Source organism: Leptodactylus fuscus, chromosome 3 (genome assembly GCF_031893055.1).
Source record: "Leptodactylus fuscus isolate aLepFus1 chromosome 3, aLepFus1.hap2, whole genome shotgun sequence".
Lineage (NCBI taxonomy): Eukaryota > Metazoa > Chordata > Amphibia > Anura > Leptodactylidae > Leptodactylus > Leptodactylus fuscus.
Genome location: NC_134267.1, coordinates 49,670,991 through 49,697,796, shown reverse-complemented (window position 1 = coordinate 49,697,796; position 26,806 = coordinate 49,670,991). Strand labels below are relative to the sequence as shown.

Below are 26,806 nucleotides of genomic sequence, written 5' to 3'. Positions count from 1 at the left end.
CATCAAGTACAAGTTGTAGTTCACTCTTATGCCCATTGATCTTTTCTATCCTCCTGTGATATGTTGGGTTATCTGTTACTCATGGCTACACATAATGGATATCTCCATCATATCAGTTAGGTTTATTTGGCTCCTGTAATTCCTTAAGCCACATAATATGTAATTCCTTAATGCCGAGCCCAAGGTTGTATTCAGACAATAAACTGTCTCCCTTTAGCTTTGTCTTCCTTATCTAGAACTAGTCTTGGGTGGTGTGACCGTGCTATAGTTACCGCTGTTTGCATAGGGTGGAGCTATGCGCCTATGTCCCAGAACCAAACCTTAAGGGCTACCTGGAAGTTTGTTCAAAGGTTCAAGACCATGTAGGTGTAATGTAGCCCACTGTTAGGAGCACATTGGGAGAGAGAAATTCTCCAAATTATAGTTTTATTATATTTTTTTGCTGTACAAATTACATTTTTATGTTGATAAAACTGAATTATGAGCAAACCACTAATATACAGGTAAAGGTTCACTCCATGTCCGTATACCCCATGGTATAGATGGCAAATGATTGCCCAGATTTGACAGCTCATGCCAAACACCTATTCTTTTGGGTGACCCAGTGTATAAGTTTTTGGTTGGTTTGTTTTGGCTTAGTATTTTCAGACATATTGGCTGACTAATTCTAGGTTCACATTAGCGTTTGACTCTCCATCGTTCAGATCCATATGGGGGACCTGAAAGATGGAGAGCCTGTCCCCTTACAAAGCAGTTTCCCGAGAACCCCCGCAAACCCCATAGACTTTATTGGGGTCCATTGGGATTCTGCCAGTTTTATATTGACATTGGTGAAGAAAAAAACTCTTCCTTGCAGAAATTTTCTCTCCACCTATTTTCGGTGGAATCTGCCTAAAAGCATAAAGTCCAATAAATTGATGTATGGCGCATGAAATCCAATAAATTGGTGTATGGCGCATAAAATCCAATAAATTAGTGTATGGCGTGTAAAGTCCAGTAAATTAGTGTATGGCCAGCTTTAGTAGTAGCAGTAGTTAAGATCTATAAATCCATGGAACAGGTTTTTATTCTTTTCCCCAGTGTTTCCCGGTGGTCGGTCGCCCCTGAGATTCTATTCTGTATCCCAGTGTGTACTTTTTCTACATGATTTCCTAGGCGCCCTGTGCACGCCGCACTAATCTGCGAGAATCCCTGGACTACAATGGCCGCAGTCATGCTGTCCTCCTAAGCTTTGTCAGACATTAATAAATTGCTCCACACAAATATGTGACAGCTATTGATCGGAGTGAAGGGGCGAGGAGAAGGCCGCGCTCATTTCCATCTGATGGTAATCTGAGACTTTTCCGTTACATGAGGCTCTTAAACAAAAGATTGTAATTCCAGCAGCTTTGTTCAGGAGCATACCATTGTCTGCTGCTTTGTGCAGCCACGCTAGACAAGCCGGGCAAGCCTTCTGTGCTGCAAGCTGTGTGCGCAGGGAGATATAGCATCTGATCCTCATTCCACAAATGTGTCCTCATGTTTGGCATTTCTGCATTTTGCTCCTGCTAGGGTCAGCCTCCTACCCTCTCCTGAGCGGTTATGGTACAGCCTCCGTTTCCTTTACAATGTCTTATGCTAATCAGGTGACATCACCACTAAATACACAGTGTGGCTACTGATTAAATTACACACCAGCAAGGTTTGAGGAGGTGCTGCTGCCTCTGCTGTCCCTGCTGCTGCCTGTGTGTGTCCATAAGGGTTGGAGCTGAGCTATCCAGCATGCTGGGGGATACATTAGATCAGCACTGAAGCCCCCTATGGAGATGATCTCACACACAACCTGGCCGTTACATGACTACGTCTAGTGCACACAGTCTGACACTTGCGCGCTTGTGGATTTTGCACTGTGCTTGTATTGACTCAGACTTGGCACTCAGCACTTCAGCCTCTTGTGTCAAGCACGTTGGAGCTGTTTGGATCTATGGTGGGAGCACTCCGTGGTTTATGCATCCCATAGCACCGCGTTTTCTTTCCAAATGGAATTGCAAAGGACCTCTAGCTTATCGGGGCCATTGTCCCCTGGATATACGGCGCAGGTACCCTACAACTACAACCAGCTAGAGGGGAGATTTAAGCAGTTACAAGGTAAGCTTGGGCTTGTCACGGCCTCTTGTTAGCTGGGTTGCTATGATATCTGATGCTGGGCTACAGTGTAAATAATGCAGATGAGCTGTAATAGTAACCACTTACGGTATACACACATACCTTAGCTCTAGCAATCTTTATTGGACCTCCAGGGCATAGCCTGGCCGCCTGCTATCATTAGGATACAATGGATTGTGGTTATGGTCATTAAATGTGGCAGGACGTGATGGCTGTCATTGGCGTGTACACGCCCCATGTTGTGGAATGGATGGACAGACCTAGGGAAACAATGGTGGGGAAGGAGTGGTCTTTTGTGTGGAATTCAGCAATTGATGGTGGCTTCAAGCACTCATGTCCGGGCATTGCCCTGGCAGCCCCTGAATATTGAGCCAAGCTTCTTTTCTGTACACTTTGACAGTTCTGTGTCCAAAATAAGTGTGAATGGGCGAGTGATCCGACACCCCTGACATAGACCTCACATATGGCTGGCTACTCTCTAAACTTTCTCCCATTATGACGTTAATGCTTCTGTTTTTGTTTATTTTTTTTGCTTTTCTTCTTATTTGATTTACGATTTAGATGTGAAAAATGAAATGACATAAACTGTTTTAGGAATCGTACCGAGCACTGCCAGCTGTCACTGTAGCATATGTTGGGCTGTATATACCTATGTGTGGTCACATCTGTATATAACCCACCAATAATAAGTGAACCCCACAGCTCTCTGCTCTTTCACCCATCTAGCTTTCTATGTCAGGCACACCCAATGGTGTGTGGTTCTATTTAACCAAGTGTGAGTATATATGTACAGTATAGATGTCCTATTTACTTATGAATAACCAACATGCCATTGTATAAGCGCTTCATGACGTATACATTCCACGCTCCTACTGTACCGCACTCGTGGTAGGACTGTGAAAAGTTTGCCCTGTAACCCTTGATAAAATCTTTACACGTATTGAAAAGACTCAGAGAATAAGAGCAAACCGAAATATTCATTGTATGTTGAAATTGCAAAAGAGTCGGTTTCCTTCCTTTCTAGGGTCAGACTGACACTAACAATGTAGAAGTTGTGCCCTATACATTTATACTGATCTGTCGTCTTTAGTTTACTAAGAAAGTTGGGTGACAGTGTGTCCCCAATTATAGTTTCCACTGGGGTTGTCACCCAGCTTTCCCAGACTGGATAATCACCAGTGATCTTGGGGTAGAGATGTAACACTATATAACTGCAGCTTTCACAGACAGAGGAGACCTCAAACACGACAGATGTAGGCTCAGTTTTCATCCAGCCGTATATACTGTTACTGTATTTCACCCCTTTAGATTTGTTGCAGTCGCTTTATACTTGACCCTTTAGTAGTGTGCACCATGATGTCTGTGAGGACTGAGGTGTGTAAGCCTTGCTCCATATTGTAAAGGTTTAGTCACATTGTGCTATGTGTGTCGGAAGTCATTTCCATTCCTCATGGTTCTGGTACATGTGTGTATGACTTAAAGGGGTATTCCAGACTTTCCCTAGGATAGGTTATCCATATCTGGTACTGACTCAGGAGCTTTACAGTGGGTAGAGCCTGAAGGTAACTGCTCCGTCCACTGTGTAGCGGCAGTCCCGGTTACCGTCTTCAGCTCCCATTCAATTGACATTTATCTAAGAATAAATTATCAGCATGAAAAGGAGAGAGACCCCCTTTAAAGTACTTTGATTTTTACTACACAGAAATCTGTTGTTCCCTGTTATCAGCCATTTCAGGCGGAATAAATATAACAATTCTGGATCCTTTTTTCTTGAAACTCTGTTTTATGTTGTTCCTCTGTTATGCCTCCTAGAAATTTATGTATGAATTGACAATTGGATGTCACTTGTCACACACTCTCCCGCTATCCAATCCGTTCTCTCATTATCAAGCTGTCAGGGCACACCTCATTGACATGGGACATAGTAAAACCCAGTTCTCAATGTATGCATCCATTTCCAGGAGGAATAACGGAGGAATTACACCATTCATGTTTGGTTAGAAGATATACTCCAGAATTATTTCATCGGGAATCCATCAGTTGTTACATTGTCCTCTGTTATCAGCCACTATAGACTAAGTGGAGGCTGACTATAGAAGTCTAGGGGGAGGTTTTCCTCCATGATCCCTACCCTACAGATCCCTGATAGTCTCCAGAAACCTTTCCATGCTTTTATATGTATTATACACACTCTTGTAGTGTTGTTCTTGTGTAAAGCTTGTTGACTTGAGGTTTAGTGTCAGTAGTTTCTTCATTGCCGTGCACTGGTTACTCTGTGTTGGTTACCAAATCACATAGCTGACATGCTTGGTTAGCACTGGGGTTTGTGGCGATAAGATTCTGCCTCCTCATTGTTTGGCTCCTGCTGACTGTATAGCAGCGACTCGCAGGAAGTCGATTGGATTGGACTGAGCTGCTGATCTTGTTTTGCCCGCCTCGTCGGAGATGGAGTTGTGGGCTGAGCAGGTGGGACAGGGCATGCGAGGATCTTGTCAGAATACAATATAAATCTGCTGCTTGGATCTGAACGGTTTATGACCAAGCTGCTGCATAGTCTGAGCCCAAACCCCGCTGCATAAATCATCCATGTGTCCTGCTCTCATTCCAGCAATGGGCTCAGAAGAAAGCCTAATAAAAAGCAGGAGGGGGTTAGAAGAGGCGGGTCTCCTTAACAAAAGGCTGCTTATTCTCAGCACTTTGGGGGGGATAGAGGAAAAGCAGCGAGTGATCTTGTCAAGGGTGGGGTCTCCATCCAGGAAACTCTTTAAATTACCCGAGCAAGCCCAAGGCCTCATGTCTGACATCAGTATATAGGATTGTACTAATGCACCTAGGGTGTAGTGGAATCCTGAGCGTGCCGGACTCGTCTCGGGAATACATTCCCTGCATATGGACGGCATCACGTTTCCACTCCACAATACAGATGTTTTAGTCATGCTATGCTACATGTCAGCCGTAACACGAGTTCTGGCTGCTGCACCCAGCAATAGGGAACCAATTACTAACCTATGTGGTGGTTCCATCATGAAGTAACATGTTTGTGTAATGTGTGTGTGTGTGTGTGTGAAGGACATACGGTTAAAGAAATAAGGAGTGTTTATAGGCTGAGCAAGATGTTGGCACGGCTTCTACCCATCCATCATTGAGGGTTACTATAGATTTGTGTCTGACACTTGCTAGTGGGAATGTCCATACGATACTGCCGGTCTGATGGTTATACACAATCTGTACACATTATTTTAATGCAAAAAAATAAAATTGAAAAATTACAAATTTACACTTTTGGGCCGCCAGTACATTATATTTACCAATGACGGGGCTTTTTTTTTCATGCATGTGTCTTCACCGAGACAGGTCCATAGAGGTTTGTTTCATTCTGTACCTCAGCAAGGAAAACAAAGCAGCCATGGTAATGTTTTCTGTGCGATCATGTCACTACCATTCATGAGCTACCCCTAGTATCAGATATATGCAGGCTTTGGTCACATTTACATGGGAGGATCAGACCTATTACTCCCATCAAAATGACTGACCTTGTAAGAGAACCCCATTGTAGGTGGGGGTGAGGGGTCCGTCTGTCATGTCTAAAGTCACAATGTAATTTTTTACAGACGCTAAAATAGATAATAAAACCTGGGCCCAGTCATGTTCATCTTATCGCAATATGGAGATCCTGATGTGTACATGAAACTGGTCGACCATCAGCGTATGGGGATCTCCCAACTCTCCCCAATATCTGCAGGATTGTGTGAGCGGTCACTCCATATATTTGGGCTGCTTGGCAATCTACGTGCTTGTGGATAAGAGGATTGGGTGAGAGAGCTGTTGGCCGAACACTCACTCAACTGAGATCTAGCTTATGTCTAAGTCCGCCATTATATTGGCCGATCTACATTATTATAGGAGCATCCATTATTACTATAATGTGTATGACCACCACAGACGTCAGATTGTGAGCAGATCTTCTCAAATTTAGCTGCAGATAAATATCTCCTGTGTATGACCACCCATCTACCTATTTCTAGTGACCTCCAATTGGCTGGGCATGCATGTATTCACAATAGAGATAGGACATTAAACAGCGGCCAGATATCTTCTGTTCATTGACTTTGCCATCAGGAGACTCCATACATGTTAGATGGTCGGACGCTCCCACTGATATTGGCCATCTATGATGTATAGTAATTCACAGTAAGGCCTTTTGGTTTATATGTAGGTAAGTGAGATGCGTGTAGTGCCCATAGCAACTTATTACATATCATAAAAGGAAAATGTATGGCTGAAATCTGATTGATGGCTATGAGTGGTCTGCCGGCCCTCCGCACGACGTGTATTAATATTTACAGATGATATTGCGTCACAGTCTGTCTATTCATCTTGAGAAATATCATTGTATAAAAATTTCAAGTGCATTAGTTTCTGCGATTCGGAGCCTCTGGGTTGTGCCCTGTAAATCCCAGAGTTGTCATTATCCTGCTTTCCTGTCTACTTCCTCCCACAAATTGATGATTTGTATTGTCTGTGTATTGGATGTTGCTTTTATTCTTTGCTATAACTTGTGCTATAATTTTAAGCTCCTACGTGTAATTGCTAAATTGAGGCTTTTCTATTTTGTGAGCATTTATCCAGCACCAAACAAAAGATCAGATGCCAGACTGCGCTGCGATCATGAATGCACAGTATCCATGCCTTAGGCTACCATTTACATTTTTTTTTTTTTTAATTTCTTTTCCCCCCTCAACACATTATAGTAGCCCCCTAGAGACGTGTGTCAAGAGATGCATATGGGGCCTGGCGTGACACAGAAGATTGAAAGTCAATTACGCTTCCAGTCGATTGCACACACAATTGCAGATACTTGTTACTAAGATGTTCTACAAACATCTCGCTTGCCAAAAATATTTATAGCCAATTAAACCCGTCTAGCGCTGAAAGCCCCATCCCCTCTAACGCAAGAGTCTGTGGGGGATCCCAGCACCATTTTTAGGGGTATTTTGTAAATCGAGAATGATGTGATCTGGAGACAATGGTTGGCTGTCGTTACGTCTGCGCAAATATTTGTTCCCCGTCTGATGGAGTCTCTCCGTAGCGATGACAGGGCCACTCTAAATGAACTGTCTGACTGTATGTATGGTCATACGGGAGCGATGTATCAAAAGCTTCTGTCTGGGCGACTAGAAATATGGGTCACGCTTCAGCAAAGAGAACTGTACGTTTCCTTTTATTGTGGGTAAGATGTTAATTATTTTATATGTCGCAACCGGACGGCTTTGAAAGGGAGCCAGAGAGCGACTGATATTATTCATGCCACTAAATCAGATGTACAGCAGTGGGTGGACCATCTCCCGAGCCTGTCAGCGCAGGATTCCTTATGTCATCTTTCCTCCATAAAGAAGATAAGTGGGGGCAGTTGGGACGCGTCTCGCTGTCTTATGAAATACATTTTCACATATCCCCAGGTTTGTTTCACATATTTGGCAATTCAGGATAGTAAAGCTGGCAACAGATGGCATTATTTCTTTTTGTCCAGAGATTCCTGCACTGAGCACAAGATGTGATAGAGAGCGAGATGGCCTGGGTTCTCTGGTGTTGGTTATCTGATTCGGTGCGTGCAAGACCCCCTAGGTTGAAACAGAGAGTCCTGATAACCCCTTACATAGTGACTGACATCTGGATAAAGTGAAACTGTCAATCACTGTGTGTGGGTGGAGTAAGCAGGACTCTCATTGTTTCTCTCAAGAGTCCTGGGAGGATTTAGGCCGAGTTCACACAGGGTTTTTTGGTCAGGATTTTGAGGCCGTATGCTCCTCAAAATCCTGACCGAAAAGACAGCTCCCATTGAAATCAATGGGAGCCGGTCAGTTCTTTTTCCCCGGAGCAGTTTGTTCCAGCTCCCGGAAAAAAAAACAAAAACACTCATTCTTCAGGCGGAGTCGCCTCGCGAATCCGCCTGAAGACACTCCTGACTAGGCCCATTCCTTTGGGCATAATCCAGAATGGAGTACGCGACTGGATGCAGGTGCACTGCATCGACATCCAGTTGCCTCAGGTTCTGGACCAAAAACCCCCGTGTATACCCGGCCTTATTCTTCATACTGTTCCAAATCATATAAACCTACACACCACAGAGCTCCACTTCTTTCACTCTATCGTGTCCTACTTTCAGATATGGCAAAAACCTCTGACATGTTCACATTAAATGAAAACTGTCAGAAGACTTGTATAAAATCCCCCTTAGAGTGTTTTAAAAGGTGAAAAACATATTTGTAGATCTTATGGCTGTCTTGAATTATGGCCTGTGTCTGTAGTGGCCATTGTGGGCTAATAAAAGCTTACATCAGATACAATATTTCATGTTCGACCTATAATGGTATCCTATAATATGGATAGTGAAGGAAGTCGAAGACATAAAAGTTGACCCTACTCTCCATTTCTAGGTAGCAGCTGTACATTTGGAATGCCTTTATCCAATTAAAGGAATTCTCCATGTAACCTACTTCACCTCTTCTCTTTCTACTCTCCTTTCTGACATCTGGGGAACGTTATGCGGCCCAGCATGAGAGTAAGTGTATGGGCCATCAGCGCAGCCGTTTATGGAGGGAGATTATTCTTCTTTGGGTTCTTCTACCTGTATGTTCTAAAACAGATGCATCAAATATGAATAGATTATTTTACATGATCTCCCGAGGCGTCTCTAGATACATCTAATATGGGGCATCTGATGGTTAAGTAACTGTATTGCATTATGCTTCAAAAATGCCGGGTCAATAGGTTTCCAGAAGACAAATTAGCACGCCATGCGGCGGAAGGGTGTGTCAGCTTTCACAGTAAGGCAAAAAGTTCAGCCGGGGATGTCTTGAATTATTCAACTTGACGGCTAATCTTTATTTCAGTAAGATTGGTCTATAACATATGACATCAGTCATCACCACTGTACGGTGCACGGTGCTCTACAGATACATATCCATTCTGTGCTCTATCACATATCTATAGATGTTGGCTCCTGCTTTGTGTGTTTTTGTGTTTTCTCTTAAATATATTATCTGTGACCATGAATGTGGGTTTTATCAGTTCCATCTTGACTGTGTGAAAGTGGTATTGTAACTTCCTGCTGTGTGAAGATGAAGTCATGTGTAAACTCTGCAGATTGTGCGTCCAACGGTTGTCAAATCTGCTTTTTTTTTTCTTCTTGTATTCGTGCTTGATTTTACAAGATCCAGATCACCATTCACACGGTCCACATTCATCTTCCACCATTTATTACGTTTCTGCCCTTTTGTCGGTGTGGCTACTACGTACCAGTGCATCTTTCTAATGGAGGACCATTAATAAGCTATATCATAAGGATATGTCCACACGGGGATGATACACTGCATATTTTCCGTAGATAAAAAGATCAGATGTTGCCATCTTTCATGTAGGAGTCCTGATGTAATTGCCGCAGATTTTACCCTTTGCTAGTACGGTAATACGCTATTGATTTTCCGCACGCGGTCCTGCAAGCTGCAGACTTAGAATTCACTGTGGTCAATTTATACTGCCAATTTCCTAAGGGCGCAAATAAGATTTTGGAAGATCTCATCTGCTTTGCCGATACTGTGGAGTATCTGCTTCTTTTCAACATACCCTAAGGGTTCCTGACCACTGAAGTGTGTCTTTTGTATGACCCCTGTATTTTACGGAGTTTTATGATATGCATTGCATATGTGCCTTCAATTTCATATACTAAAAGACATACGAGGTCACACGTGAACGCCCCAAACCAACTGGATTATGGTTGCTGATGGTTGAGAATACTTTTCCTTATAACCACCAGGTAGAGCACGTCCAGCAAGACAGTGGCATTGTGAAGATCACCGCATCTCCGCTGGTTCACTCGCATGTTTAGCCATGTCTCTATTCATACATCTGGTGGCACACAGAGGCTGTTGTTTGTGCTTGGATCCTCTGTGACTATCGCATCGCGGTTCTCACAGTTTCTCTCAATGCCTCTCTGTTCTCGTAATGATGAAAAATTACAGTGAAAGTGGAACATCGCAGTATAAATTTCTTACAGGCTTCAAAGTTCCCTGGAAATCCAAGCTCATACATTCCTGCAGATCACTAGACAAGCACAAGTTGACTCGTTCCAATGTTGCTTTGTAGACAAAATTATTATTATTTTTTAAAGGCGCATTTCTTCGCATTTTTGAGTTGAGTGAATTGGCATCATTTCTGTAGATATCCTTCATATGCGAGACTGCATACATGATATGTTCATGAAGCTTCTGCTGAGTAAAGGAACACAAAATAAAATACAGAGAAAAGGGTTCTCCATCTCGTATATAACTGAGGGGTATTTGGAGGATAAGGTTTTCATGGGGGAAAATTCCCATTGCCATAGGGAGTCCTATATGCAAGGCAATGTTCTCTAGGACGAGTATGACAATTCTCTCTCATCCAGGAAGAAGAAAACTGCCGCTTCAGTGTCCTCTGTTGGAGATAGCTATCCTACAAGTCAGTGTCCGACTCTTTAATAGGCCTTGCTACGTGACTTGGGACAAAAGCTCTCCATAAGGCCAGTTGCAGGCAACTCTGCTGCAACCGGGCGGCTGTGAATTAGAAGCACAGGCGGCATATGAGGAACACAGAAATGTCCCCTGTGTGCTGCCTGTGCACGGGCTGTTCTTCCACGACTTTTTTTATTAAATGAATAGGAGCCACGGAAGCAAGGGCCACAAAATAGGACCTGTTCTACATTTTTCAGCCAAAACTGGCGGCCCTTACACAGGAATGTGAAATTAACGGTCGTGTGTATGGGCCCAATGAAATGAATAGGTCAGTGTGCTATCCTTGAAATTCAGGGATAGCACACTGAACACGGCCACGGTCGTCTGCAACCGAACTTAATGAAAGACCCTCATCTAACTATGTGTCAGTTCATCGCAGGGTCATTCCTGTCTGTGTAACAAATGACCTTTTTGGCAGATGCTGGTAGGTGGCCATTTTGAAGATTGGGGGAAACGTTTTACTTTTAGGATTTTTTCCTAGTATGTTCTGCAGTTTTAAGAAAAATTAACTACCGGGAGGGGGGTTATGGAGCTCAGTTGTTGCAAACAAGCCCTAAGGCCCGATTCCCATGTAGTGATTACCGCCCACGTGTTTTGTTTTTTCTTCAAATCTGGGAATGGGTCCAAATGGGAAGAGATATAAGGCTTTCATTTATACCTGTCTTTTCTTATGCATCTGCTCCTAGTTTTGGCAGAAGTGAATGTGGGCACTGAATGCACCACAACCACAATGCGATAACTTGGCCTAGAGAAGTTATTGAAGTTTTTGGCCTAGCACCGGTGTGGTACCCTAAAACAGTTATCTCACTACTACAATGTAGTGTTTCCATGTCAGTAGGACAAGGTTATAATGTAGGTTATTAGGCGCAGCTTTTGTGAGCACTTGGGGGAGATTGTATTGTGCAAGTGATTTCATAGCATTGCTTTTGGGGTGCTATAGCCATTCCTGGAGGTTGTGCTTTGTTTCTCAATGGCTCTTGTGGTTTCACTGGAAATTATTTTCCAATAAATTGGTAAATAAACCGGGAGTTTTTGACTTCTGACCTTTTTTTGCGAGGGGTATGACTGAAGGCTTTATTTAAGGGGGTTACGCGTCCTATTTCATGGAGTTAATAGACCTAGAGCATTTAGTAAGTGGTTGTTAATTTTAAGAGCGCACAAGTCACATTGTGAACAAAGACCGGAAGAAAATGGTGTTAACTTTTATCTAGTGACCTTTGCACATCAGGCTGCAATACTCTGCAAGCTGGGCTGGGTCTCCTCTGCCAGCGTTCACATTGAAGACTGTATTTATTGCAAGTGATTTTCTACTATGAGAAATTGTTGGAGATCGTAAAGTACAAAGAGGCAACCTCCTTGTAGCTGACGTGATAAATTCAGGGGGAATTATGTGATTTTCGGTGAAATGCCTCATGCACATGACTATGTGTATTGTCGGTGTGCTAGCCATGTTTTTCATAGCTGACCTATTCATTTCTGTGACCCCATATACGACTCTGTATTATCACTGGCCCCATTAATGGGGCCGTGAACTCAGGTTAATAGTCACTGAGAGCAGTGAATGGGGCCATAGAGGCCCGGACTGCACATGGAGGTACAACTATGGACGGTTGTGTGCATGAGGCCTAATTGTTGTGCTGTGATAATGGGCATCATATTGGTGGTATTTTACATGTATTATAGACAATATACACGCAGTCAGTATATGATTTGTGTTGCCACAATGCAAGTTACAGCAGTCTCATATTATATGTGGTTCCTAAGAAGTCCTTATTGCTATGATTTACATCAGTCTAGCAGAGGTAATGTAGAGGTGTGCGGTGAAGGACGCTGCGCGCAGAATAGAAATGTTGCTCGGCCTTCACTGCGGATTAGCATCTGTCAAGTCATTCAGCCAGCGATTTATGTCTGAGTCATACCACATGTACTAAGCTATAAAACACCCCATTTTTAATTGGACTCCCTGGTTTGCATACTGCCGTCCAGCTGGAGCACGCTCCGTATCGGGAGTCCTTGCAGATCTTTCATTATATTTGCTGCTTTAATAGCCAGAGGGGAAAGGCTTATGTAATTCATGTGTTATCCAATACAGTATATGAACCAGGGCTCTTATGAATTGGCTCCTATGAATTTGCCCCTGTTTGTGCCTATGATGCAATGTTATCCATACATGCTTTTGTGCCGTCATATTTCTATATATAATAAATAAATAAATCTCTATACTGTACAACATTTTACGTCCATATGTGGTTCATTATTTGAAAAAATGGGATAAAATACCGTCTAAATTAGTGTAAAAAATATACATATAAAACAACAAAAGTGTGCTACACCACCTCAGGATCGGTAAGGTGGCCATACACATATAATCCTTTGCCCAAAAAAAATTGCCTGGTGACTCGTTTTGCAGACACAGCCATTCACATTTTGGTCCATATTGGTTAGGCAAGTTATTGGACTGGTGAAAAACGAACCGTCTTTAAGGGAAGTTTTTGCAAACATTCATTCAAGGAAACCTTATTCATGGATAAAAAATCTTTTGTCCGATCATCGGATAAGATATTCCAACAGGATTTACTACTTTCCACTACTCTTAGGGAACTTTTTCCTGATTAACTTTTGATATGTTGAAATTGTCAATTTTCAGTCTAAGGCTACGTGTACACGACAATGCGTGTAGCGGAGCCGTGATTATACAGCACATCTGTGTGCTGCCTGTCTCTCCATGGCCCCATTCACTTCTGTCAGTGAGCAAGTGCCACAAATGCACAGGAATAGGACCTGTCCTGAGTTATGCCCTGGGCTCAGGACTTGACGGTGGGGAACATGGCTAGCACACGGACAGCATACACAGTCGTAGGCTTGAGGCCTAAGGACTTCATCATACATAATCATCATACGTGATGGGCATGTAAATCATGGACAACATACAACACTATTTTTAGTTGTGTGTTTTGTTTTTTTAATGTCTCAGGGCCCATGACATCATCCTTGTACTGCTGTGTGCGGTTTCACAGATCCATAGGGGCAAATTTATCAAGAAGCAAACCTTTTTTGTTTTTCAGGAGCAGAATACAGAATGTGATTGATTGCTCTATGCGATTTAGACAGTTTAGTTTGTTTTTAGACCATTTTAATAAACCTGCTCCATAGACTTTAATAGGTGCCCATGTGCAAAGGACCAAAATAGAGCAGGTCTCTGTCCTTTTTCTGCTGATCGTTGGGGTCTAAAAAATGGGTGTCTGCATTAAGTCACTAGAAACAGTGGGTTTGTATGCAGTTATAAAATGGAAGTGTGAACAAGCCCTTATTTATGTGCATGGGCAGCCTTAGTGATCTGCTGTAATATACCGGTAGTTATCATTATATCATTGACGTGTAGTAAAGGCAAATCTTTTTCTCTGGAAGTAATATTCTCCCGCACAAACACATCTCTGTAGCGCTGTTATCTGCAGTAGCTTGGACGTGGGAGTATTACATTGCACACATGTCATTTTCCTTCTGCTGCACATTTATACAGAGAATTTTCTGGAATGTTGTAGTAGAGAAATAAATTCGCCAGAACAATTTTCCATTCCAGCAAGAGACTGGATCCTGGCTAAATTGTCATGAATTTTTGCCATTTGTTCACATCTTATAGGAACGTGCTGGATCCGTCAACATATTTTGTTCGTTTTTATTTTTCCATTGCAGAGTGTGTGATCATAGCCTACATTGTACATTGACTCTGGCGGGGCGTTTATTAGAAAGACAAAAGGGGTCCACGGACCATCACAGCTACATTTTCCTACCAGTACTACTACCAGAAATAATCTGATGGTAAAGTATCCATATGTCTTACCCTTAGGATAGTGGTGTGATAAGCAGCGGCTGGATATATCTGCATGTCTACTGGATTAACAAAAGCAGATATCTGGACAGCGAGCCTGCTCTTATAGACACTACATTGTCACATCCATATGATGTCAGTAAGTAACTGATTTAAGTATATGACCTATCTACAGGGTAGGTCATCAGTATGTAATCTGTCTGGGTCCAAGCCGATACTGGATAGGCCGCACGTGCAAGTAATAGGAGCAGTACGGGAGTTCACCGGAACCATTACTATGCAGTATATGGGGCTGCTGTGACCCTCTTATTACTAATGGAAGCGGTGCTGCCTGTCTACTAGCGGCTTTTACACAATACATGGGGCCTCAGCCTAAGGCCCTTTGCAGATAAATGTGGCTATCCGTGTATTTCACAGCGCCCTGCTCCATTCTTTTCTAAGGGCCCCTACACACGACTGTAAATTTCACAGTCCCATGTGTGGGCTGACACTCCGGGTCACAAAATATAGAATAGGTACTATGCTGTTCCTGGTTTGGGGCCCTTGCTTCCGTGGCTCCTATTCATTTAATGAAAGGAGCTGCAGAAACACGGCCCGTGCACGGCTGGCACACGAGGGACATCCCCATGTCCCTCCCCAGTGTGTCCCCTGTGCTTTTAATTCACAGCCGGCCACTTGCAGCACAGTCGTCAATTGGACTCATGCAAATCATATTGATGACATTTCTTATCCTGTATTTCTGTACTGCTTGAAGGAAGACTTTTGCACAAATGTGTATTCCTCACTGCCTGGCCTTTCTCACACTTGCTTATAACCTGCCATTTGTGACTTATGATTTATTTCTATATTAATTTATAAATAAACTTCCAATTTCTGGTTTGTCTGCAGCTGCCAAGACTTGCAGGAAATGTTCCTCGCAGCTGCAGTTCACTCCTTGTTCACTTCCTCTCTATGTTGTTCCCTGTATTTATGATCTCTATTTGGTTTCATCTTCCCTAGAAGAAATGAGAATTTTGTGCTTTGCATAATAGATTTTTCCTGATTCTAATTGTACCTGTGTTTCTCTATCGTCTTTTTGGCCTATTCCTACGATGGCCATATCCATTAGTATCAAATTCCCGGAGGACTTTAGTCTACCAAGCGCAGATGGGTCATGCTTAATACACTTGCTTACCTGTCAATCGAAAATATCAATGCTTGGTATGATCAGCCACTTTTGGATTTGGGTTATTAAACTTTTTAAAGGGGTTGCCTGTATTCATAAAAAGGCCACAGGCAGGGGAGGGATTATAAAAATAAAGAGTAGTATTTGCCTGAATCCTAAATCCCCCCCCCCCCCCTACCGTTCCGGATTCCAGGGTCCCTTGTTTGCAGCCTGTTTGTGTTGATCAGGCTGAAATGATGACGTCCTGGTGGGGACTGTGGTCAGGAAGCGGCCTCAGTGGTGTACTTTTTTTTTAATGTAGATTGTGAGCCCCATATAGGACTCACAATGTACATCAGTATGTCTTTGGAACATGGGAGGAAATCCACGCAAACAGGGGGAGAACATACAAACTCCTTGCAGATGTCGTCCTTGGCAGGATTCAAACCCAGGACTCCAGTGCTGTAATGCTGCAGAGCTAATGACTGAGCCACCGTGTTGCCCCTCTAAAGCCTCTCTTTCACTACATAGTACAAGCTTGACTCAGTTCAGTTCATTTAGTCTCTCTTAGGGCCCGTGGGCCCGTTCACACGAGCAGAGAGGGGGCGGATTATGGCACGTAATCCATGTCATAATCCGCCCCCTCACAATAGTGGTCTATGGAGACCGGGATTTGCCCTTTTTTTCAGGCGTACTCCGTGGTTCGCTGAGCCGCAGTATCCGCCTGGCAGCAGCAACCTCCCGAGTCGCAAATTCATTTGAGCCGACTCCGGAGGGGGAAACCTGATAGTCGTGGCAGGCGGGTTTTGAGCTGAGAGTTAAGCGGTTCCCCACGTCACTCTCAGTGCCAAAATCCGCCCCCCATGTGAACTTAGTACCATGTAGTCTGTCTTCTGATGCAGATAATACCCTTTTCGTGTGTCTCTGGTTGTCACCTGTACTGATGACCAGTGTCTGGACGTGACCTTTTAGTGCCATTTTGGCTCACTTGTTACCTAGTCTAAAGCAGGTACTTGGTACTACGCCAGCTATATACTGTACTGCTATATGCTGGATAGTAGGTCCATATGGACATATGTACAGTAAGAAACTTCACGTTCCCTGCTCTTCTTTAGTACGCCTAGAATCTACATCGTTTCAAGCACAGGAAATGCCTCGGCCTCATATTTTTGGTTAGTAATAGAGATGAGCGAACAGTGTTCTATCGAACACATGTTCGATCGGATATCAGGGTGTTCGCCATGTTCGAATCGAATCGAACACCACGTGGTAAAGTGCGCCAAAATTCGATTCCCCTCCCACCTTCCCTGGCGCCTTTTTTGCACCAATAACAGCGCAGGGGAGGTGGGACAGGAACTACGACACTGGGGGCATTGAAAAAAATTGGAAAAAGTCATTGGCTGCCGAAATCAGGTGACCTCCATTTTAGACGAATAGTGGATTTCAAATCCGGGTCATATGAGAATGTGAACTTTGTGACTATGAGACAGGGATAGCTGTACAGGCAGGGATAGCTAGGGATAACCTTTATTTAGGGGGGAATGTTATTAAAAATAACTTTTTGGGGCTCTATCGGGTGTGTAATTGTGATTTTTGTGAGATAAACTTTTTCCCATAGGGATGCATTGGCCAGCGCTGATTGGCCGAATTCCGTACTCTGGCCAATCAGTGCTGGCCAATGCATTCTATTAGCTTGATGAAGCAGAGTGTGCACAAGGGTTCAAGCGCACCCTCGGCTCTGATGTAGGAGAGCCGAGGGTGCACTTGAACCCTTGTGCACCCTCAGCTCTGCTACATCAGAGCCGAGGGTGCGCTTGAACCCTTGTGCACACTCTGCTTCATCAAGCTAATAGAATGCATTGGCCAGCGCTGATTGGCCAATGTATTCTATTAGCCTGATGAAGTAGAGCTGAATGTGTGTGCTAAGCACACACATTCAGCTCTACTTCATCGGGCTAATAGAATGCATTGGCCAGCGCTGATTGGCCAGAGTACGGAACTCGACCAATCAGCGCTGGCTCTGCTGGAGGAGGCGGAGTCTAAGATCGCTCCACACCAGTCTCCATTCAGGTCCGACCTTAGACTCCGCCTCCTCCGGCAGAGCCAGCGCTGATTGGCCGAAGGCTGGCCAATGCATTCCTATGCGAATGCAGAGACTTAGCAGTGCTGAGTCAGTTTTGCTCAACTACACATCTGATGCACACTCGGCACTGCTACATCAGATGTAGCAATCTGATGTAGCAGAGCCGAGGGTGCACTAGAACCCCTGTGCAAACTCAGTTCACGCTAATAGAATGCATTGGCCAGCGCTGATTGGCCAATGCATTCTATTAGCCCGATGAAGTAGAGCTGAATGTGTGTGCTAAGCACACACATTCAGCACTGCTTCATCACGCCAATACAATGCATTAGCCAGTGCTGATTGGCCAGAGTACGGAATTCGGCCAATCAGCGCTGGCTCTGCTGGAGGAGGCGGAGTCTAAGGTCGGACCTGAATGGAGACTGGTGTGGAGCGATCTTAGACTCCGCCTCCTCCAGCAGAGCCAGCGCTGATTGGTCGAGTTCCGTACTCTGGCCAATCAGCACTGGCCAATGCATTTCTATGGGGAAAAGTTAGCTTGCGAAAATCGCAAACTGACAGGGATTTCCATGAAATAAAGTGACTTTTATGCCCCCAGACATGCTTCCCCTGCTGTCCCAGTGTCATTCCAGGGTGTTGGTATCATTTCCTGGGGTGTCATAGTGGACTTGGTGACCCTCCAGACACGAATTTGGGTTTCCCCCTTAACGAGTTTATGTTCCCCATAGACTATAATGGGGTTCGAAACCCATTCGAACACTCGAACAGTGAGCGGCTGTTCGAATCGAATTTCGAACCTCGAACATTTTAGTGTTCGCTCATCTCTAGTTAGTAATACTGATAATGTGACTGGAGTCATATGTAGCTCCTCTTCTGTGAAAGTTTTCTGACCTTTTGGTTACTTCTCCTGCCATGTGAATGGAGATGCAGCACATGCTATACATGAGGTATCGGCCCAGGGACGGCAGATATTGGTCATGTGCTTATCTTTGTTTCAGTGTTGACACAGTTTCCATGGTAAACTACGCATTTCTGGTCTCTTAAGAAAAACCAAGTGACTTGATGGTGAACAGACCCCGGGTTCATGCGCATTAAAATCACCCTTGACACGCAACTTGTACAAAAATCCCAAGAATGTGCCCATCAACGTTCCTGTAATGTCCTAACTTGGGGGGTCCTATCGAGTGTTCCTAATCCGCCAGATACAATATGCGTTTCCTATGTCATAAAACATCAGCATGGCAGTGGACCTATTTCCTATGGGTGGATTATTATCTAGATACACGGTAACCTTTTCCCTCTGTCCCTTTATATTCGGCAGTCTGTCAGCCTCTGCTATGATTTGTCTTTTCGCTGGAAAAAAGCCATTACCATGATCGTGCAGTTGCCTAGCAATGGACACCGCACGCAGCGGCGACTCTGCAGAGCTAGCAGCGCATAGAGATGGGCTGTAATAGTTCCAGCAGCGGAAAACCGAAGAAAGTTGACAGCAACGCACACAAATCTTTCAGGTGGTTCATGTGGGGAGGGGGGGGGAGGTGTTTTTTTTTTTTAAAGTTATTTACTAAGCAACATTTCTAAACCACAGTGGATTCAGCTCCATGTCAGAGGCCGGGGCCTCCCCAAAACAAGGGACAACTGCTTTCATACACCTGTGGCACCAAAATACTGACATGTTAAGTTTCATTTACTTAAAGTGAACCGAAATTTTGGAACACCTGTTATTTTCCGCTAGCATTTGTGCCATGGATATATATTATAATATGGTCATTACAAATTTGGGCTCCCTTCTATGAAATCCACTTTTTGTCCTTTTTTATGTTCTTTCCTGTTTCTCTATTTTCAGCATGCCGCTACTTACTTTATATAGGTGGGTGGGTTCCTGTGTTATACAGGCAAGTTGAGGCCAATGGAGGGGGAGGAGGGGGTCACTTCAGATATCAGGCATTTTAAAACCTAGAATGTTTTTTTTGCTCAGCTCTTATATGATACCAGGATCGCAGTTCTAAATGCTTTATTTCCATAGAGATCACCATTTGATAACACAGTCAAAATTGGGATATTTATATGCAGCTGCTCCCAATTCGACTGGTAGTATTTCTAGAAATAATACATGTATAACTTTGTGGTCAATGGAAACTGAGAATCTCATCTTTAATGTGACTCAAGCAAATTTACAAGAATAGTGAAGTACAGAGCAATACAAGTGTAACAACCCCCCTTACGTACGACAGAGTATCTGCAGCATATACAGCACTCATGGCGTGTCCTGTCTGGTGAACATTTGCTATAGACTTCACCCACTTGCGATGCCCAGATTTTGATGCCCATTGTTAGACTGGCTCCACGATGTATCATTTTCGGTTGTCTGTATCCTAAGCTATAGCCACTTTTTCATCTAACTAATGTTGTTGGGTGATATCTTGAGCTTAGATAACTGTGTTGCATACCATTATTGCAGCACACATTCACAAACACTATGGGCATAGTCCCCATTTTTAGTACTGTATATTGCTTTTCCATCAGTTAACCATGTATCCAGGAATGCTCCTATACCGTACTAATACAGTGTATAATGTGACAGTCATTGGTTTATATATGTTATATGCAGCGGTTTCAGACTTATTTTTGCGATCTGTAGTCCTGGATTACAGGGGAGTGGGTTTAGGGATCATGTAAAAGTATCTGTCATGGCTTGTGACTTTGTGTCTATAAACCTAATAGATGCAATATTAAGCAGCAGTGTGATTCTCCGGTTAGTTATTACTACTCTAGTTATACAATGTCTCAGACTTGGCTGCTCTCCTGCTTGTAGGTCTTGTGCATGCACAAAATCAGTAATAGGGAAACAGATCTTGGCGGAGGTCTAACGTGACCTTATTGCCTTCCTTACAGGCAGCTTCCTTCCTCATGTTAATGCAAGATAACCGTCAACTGCTGCTGTTTCAGTCCGACCGTTACATGTTCTCTTCTTCCGTTTTCCTGCTCTACTTTGCATGTTCATTTACATTCCTATTCTTACCTCTAGGGAGATGATATGGCGGTATTGATGATATGAGTAGAGAGTCCATATTATAATTCTTGTTCAATCGGTTAAAATATAGGCAATTAATTTGCCATATATTCCATATATATGTAGATCTAGACATCCCTATCTGATCAGTCTGTAGGTGAGTGATAGGACTACACGTGGCTTCTCATTCAGCATCTTTGTTTGGGGCTGGCTGACTAATGTGTATGAGGCTCTGAGAAATCTGTAGGCCAGCCGCAGTGATTTCACAGCGGACAGTGTTTTTGCCTTCATCACAGTGGCATTAGCCTTAAGCAGTTCAGTGGTCTTTCCCAATCTCTACCTAACTAGTCCAATCTGCCAGTTACTGGATATAAAGCTGGACGACCTCCATATTGGTGTCGCCCACACAGAATAGTCCGTATCCCAATCTGTAATAGTCACTTTACAAAATCAAGAGTCTTTGTAATGGGACATGGACTTGTACAATAATATCTGGTCAGAAATCTGAGGTTATTGCTGTGATATTTAGTGAAGAATGAGAATGTTTGACATTCTACCTTCCTCCACATCAAATACTTCACCCTTGGAAGAGGCACGTCCTTTTCCCCCTTGGAGCCTGAGCACTGGAGGAAGTGAAGGAATTTCCTTTGCTGTAGCATTTGTTTTCTTGCTCGGTCAACACAATGGAGTTACTGTGCTATAGTTCATTGGGTAGAGTTCTGTTCCTTAATGTCAACACATTACTTGAAGGAAGCCGAGCATCAACTTTTTTTTTTTTTTTTTCCCTGATGAGCTATAGATCTTAGATCTGGGATATTTAATGTGTGCATGTGATATATATGGGAAATGAATTGGATTTATATAATCTATATAGTGTCTATACTTAATTCTATAGCTGAGAGTTTAGTAAAGAAATATACTAGAGGCAATTGACTTGTCCTCTTTTGTGACAACTTTCACGCTTCCATTATTTATGCCTTTTGCTCTCATTTGCTATAGGATGAGAGCAACGGACATTAAGTGACTGATATAAACAGAGCCCCCTCCATCTGGTGTCCGTCTACACTCACCCTCAAGTAAAAAACATGATGAAAGTATATTTTGTGACTGTTATCTCTTGCATTAGCCGATCCCGTTTCTGTATTGTTATGGGTCGATATATTGGATGTTTGCTATGTTTGACTTGCTGTTCCCAGTTTTCCTTTCTGTACCTCTTGTTCCCCTATATTTTGAAAAATAAAAAAAATTTTGATTCAGAAAAAAAAACGTGATAAACTTTATTCCCTCATCTTTGTATACTTCTGTAGTTCACATAAACAACGTCCAACCTGCACAATTTCTTTTCTTTAGTCAAAAAAGTGAAATGCCCGACTAAAGATCGCATCATGTTGTTTAAGTTAGTCAATAGCGTTGGACAAAGACGGATGGGGCTCCAGCTGTGTCCTTTACTTTACTAGATTTAATGTGAAGGATGAGAGCAATGGGCGTTCACTACAAGGTTTGATTATAATCTTACATGGCTGCCAGGGCTCATAGGGGTCTTTACACAATCAGGCGCTCCCTGGTTTTGGCACATTCTGAGAGCCAGTGTACTATATACAGTACATAGCATGATCAGGTAACAGTAGTTTGCTAATGGTTTCCAGGAATAATAATTTTTGTTTTACTTGGCTTATGGAAAATCTATATAAAACAGCAAAAAAGGATTATGAAGATGTGTTAAAAAGATGCTAAAATTTAGATTTGCTGATCATGTATAGTCCGCTTTAGCTGTGCGTCCACTCAGGACCTATGGTCTACACTGCAGATTTTCCACTGTACAATTGGAGACAAAAGTCTCCACCAATTCCAGTAGCAGAAAATTGGATAAGACTATAGTTAGGAATCCTCACATAAATTGGTGTAGATTTAGCATCTTCCTGAAGTCAGTTTATGTTGTGTTTTTTTTTTTTTTTTGTTTTTTTTTACTATGAACTTCCCCTTTTGCAATGCACAAGGTGAAAGCTGAGACAAACAAAATATACCATGAACTCTACATAATACCATTGATGAAATTTTTGCTATTGCAGATTTTTTTTGCAGAAGATCCCATGTAGACATGCCCTAAATGTAGTAGAAACAGTAGCACAGAAATATGATATTCATCATATGTCCGAAGCGGACGCCATTATTTGTATTGTACATAGAGGTTTGTTGCTCGCTGAAAGTTGTAGTAAATCTACATGGCCATTGACCTCCATTTTTCATTTCTTTATTCTAGATGAACGTGAAGCTGTCCAAAAGAAAACCTTCACAAAATGGGTCAATTCACACCTGGCCCGTGTATCCTGCAGAATTACGGATCTGTACGCAGACCTTCGAGATGGCCGGATGCTTATCAAACTGTTGGAGGTTCTCTCCGGAGAAAGACTGGTAAGTAGTTTCTTCATTCACAGAACTGGCAGTGCCGGGGTTATACATCTCATGTCTACTCTGTATTTCTCAGAAGATTCATTTCCTGCCCTTACTTACTGTAGCATACAGGAATCGGAGGTGTGGCGGTTTTTCACTACCTATTTTACTACATCCTTTCTGCTATAGATGGTTCTCAAAATATCTCCGGTCTTCCCCCTGTCCATGTGTAGTAAATGAACTGTCCACAAATGTCATCTAGAAACTTGCTGCCTAAATTTAAAGCAAAAATTCAGCTTTATCTACATTTTAAGTGTTTTCTGCTTTGCAAGGAATAATAGAGAAGCTGAGCTCTGTGATATAAAGGTTTATATGACTGAGGGAGAGAAGCTGAGCTCCTTGATATATTGGCTTATATGATGGAGGGAGAGAAGCTGATCTGTTTGATGTATAGGTTTATATAATGGAAGAGAGAAGCTGAGCTCTGTGGTATTTAGAGTTACGGTATATGATAGAGGGAGAAAAGCTGAGCCCTGTGATATATATAGATTTATGTGATTTGAAGCGGGGTAAAGCGGGGCTGTAACCATTTACAGTACAGACATTGTCATAACACATTTGGCCATTACATTAGGCCAGGCCTACACCGATATTTTTTTTTTTTTTTTTTAGCTCTAATGAACAACCTGGGGCCTATAATAAACTATATGAACCAGAATTCTGGCGTAATTTCTGGCGCCTAAAAACTGTTCTATATGCTTTACCCCTCATTTTTTTCCCCCGGTGTTTTAGATACCTTCTAACAGTTTCTGCACCTCGTACAACATACGGGCAGGGTTAGTTGAAAAGGGGTCTTGGTTTAATATGCTAAACTGGGCGCCAGACATTAAGCCACAATTTTGGAAGTTGTTCTGCATTTTAAGGCTCCGCACCACAGATTTGTTAGAAACTAAGCCAATTAATAAGCGGTGTAAAGTTAGATTAGACAATCTAAAACAGGGGTAGGGAACGTACGGCTCTCCAGCTGTTGCAAAACTACAACTCCCAGCATGCATACTTGCTCTGCTGTTCTTGGAACTCCCATGGAAGTGACTGGAGCATGATGGGAGTTGTAGTTTCACAGCAGCTGGAGAGCCAAAGGTTCCCTATCCCTGATCTAAAAGTTCACCAGATTTTCAAATCACACTAGACACTTTACAAAAAATTGGGGCAGTTTAAGAAAGTGCAGTCTAAGGGGGCGTTCACACTACCATTAGTGTCCGTAGCGGCTATCCATTCAAGATTTTAGGAACAGACTCTAGCTGTGTCCGTTACAATTTCCATTCATTTGAATGGGATTTTATCTATTCTCCTTTAGTGTCCGTTTGTGTCCTTAAGTGTCAGTTTACAACCATGTCCGTTTTTTCAAGCGGACAAAAAAATCCTACATGCAGGACTTTTCTTTTCACTTGAAAAACCAGACAGCAAGTGTCCGTTTTTTTTTTTTAACATTGAGGTCTATGGGCAACAGACAGTAACTGATAGCCATTAGTTACTGTCCATTTGTGTCCATTATGATAGGTGTCCATTTTGGTTTTTTTAATGGACACCTTCTGTGCGGACACCAACGGTACTGTGAACCCCACCTTACAATGCACTGTCTAAAAGTTGCACGCTTAATTTATCTACCCCATTAAGTTGCATGCAATCTTTTGGCTGCAGCTGTCACTCAGTAGTTAACATCACAGTGTAGCTTTGGCCTTAAAGGTGTCCATACACATACATCAGCCTGACCTGCCTGGGTTCAGCCATTTAATGTTCAGAAACCATACAAATTGAAACCTTTTAGGCCAGGGACACATATTGGGTATTTGTAGAGGGTTAAGCCCTGCAAAATCACCAGCGCCTAACTCATGTACAGTAGCAGTGCAGTAGATGCAGTGAAAACTGTCTTTTGCTGCAGGTTTTGCACACACAGCATGTCAATATTTGCTGTGTATGTGACCGCAGTTTTCAGCATTTGTAAGCTGGCTCAGCCTCTGGGGCATCGCTGCTAAAAGCCCTGGCAAATCCGGACGATTTTAGCTGTGTTCTTGCACAGGTGGGTCCCTACGGGATGCCTACTGTGGACCTGACCCGTGTGTCCTTAGGACGTCCATACACTTTAGATTTCAGATGGTTATGTGGCTGTCCAATTGATGATGGAATATGAATGATCCCATCTTCAACATTAACAACTAAACTGGCCGATCAGCAGTTGTCTAAGGTGTATGACCAGGGTTACAGAATACATGATGCCATAAACCACCCCTGTATTCTGATGACGGTGTCAGAAGGAAAGTTACAAGGTTTCTGAATTCCTAGCAGCTACTTGGTCTGATCTGCTTTTTTATCTCGTACTATTCTTACTGTTCAGTGCAGGTCCTCTATATTATGGCAGATTCCCTGTTGCCTGCCGTCCACAGGACTATTTTACTATAAAACTGTGGAATGTGGGTAATAAGTGAAGATCATTTTGGTCAGCAGATCTCATAAATAATCATCATTCCATAATGTATGGTTTCAATGGTCATGAGCAGCTCAGAATGAAAGGGACATTGTCCATTGTATACTAACAAACAACCATTATGGCTCTGGTATTTCTAGATAATATGCAGCTCTAAAGACACATGATGGTTATTACACAGAGCCCTCACTTTCTACAGATCTGCTCTGATACCGCTTATTGGCAATGGATAAGGTTCATCTCATCCTGAAAAGTGAGGGTTACCCCGTACACCCAGTAATCTTGTGGGAGTTGTTCTTCTGAATCACTATGCCATATACAGTCAAAGCATTGTGACAAATAGCACTGTTATCAGTAGGTGTGTACAGTGTCCACACAATGACTACATTATTCATCATCTCCAGACGCGTTTGTAAAATGCACTGATACTTATGGATACAGAGGACACCAGAAAGGCTAGGCTATTGCATGATTGCTAATATGTCTATTGCACTAGTCTATACAGATAAGCCCCATTGTGCAACACCGTGACGCTCCTATGTATATTGTATATATTGTTCTCAATTTTTCTGCTGCTTTACAGCTTATGTAAGGCGATCTTTCCACAGTTTTTCTTTTTGGAAGGATTCCCTCCAGATTCCACCCCAAAATCTGCTTCAAAAATTCCTTAAATCTGGCTTCTGTTCTATTCAATAGATGATAGTTTCTGATAGCTATTATCCTGCTCCTTCTTCAGGTCTGAAACTCCAACTGAAATGAATGGGAGGCAGATTTTGGAGCAGTTTTTCAGAAATATGCTTCCAGAATCTACTACAAATTCCTTAACATAGATTTATTCTAACTACCAAAATTTTTTTTGTGTGAATAAACCCTTAAGGTAGTCTGCTCAGTATCACAGTAGTAAATCTGCCCCATTGTGTCATTCCACAAGACCCACGGGGGGGGCAAATCATGTATCAACCAAACCCTGGGTCTTGTTGTTGAAAGACCAATCAAATATGTCAGCTGATCTGCATCCCGCCCTTCTCATGATCTTATCGGCTACGGTTTAGGTAGAAGAGTTACAAAAAATAGAATAAAAGGAGGAATATAATATATAAAAGGAGGACATACTACACAAATATTGGTTTTACTGCCCATTGTACGACTAGAGGGTGACCAATGCACCCC

General features: G+C 42.8%; 1 protein-coding gene across 2 annotated transcripts in view; it reads left to right on the top strand.

Annotated features, from left to right (window-relative positions):
- SPTBN1 (spectrin beta, non-erythrocytic 1) overlaps positions 1–26,806 on the top strand; it is a 117,476-nt gene that overhangs the window by 44,507 nt on the left and 46,163 nt on the right. The window contains exons 1-2 of one of the 2 annotated variants that reach the window (XM_075267564.1): positions 1,718–2,127; positions 23,021–23,172. In XM_075267564.1, coding sequence (XP_075123665.1) covers positions 2,019–2,127; positions 23,021–23,172 — 261 coding nt within the window. In that variant the 5' untranslated portion in view covers positions 1,718–2,018. Of the gene's footprint in view, positions 1–1,717; positions 2,128–23,020; positions 23,173–26,806 lie in introns of those variants that run through there. The other variant, XM_075267563.1, reaches the window with a different exon arrangement.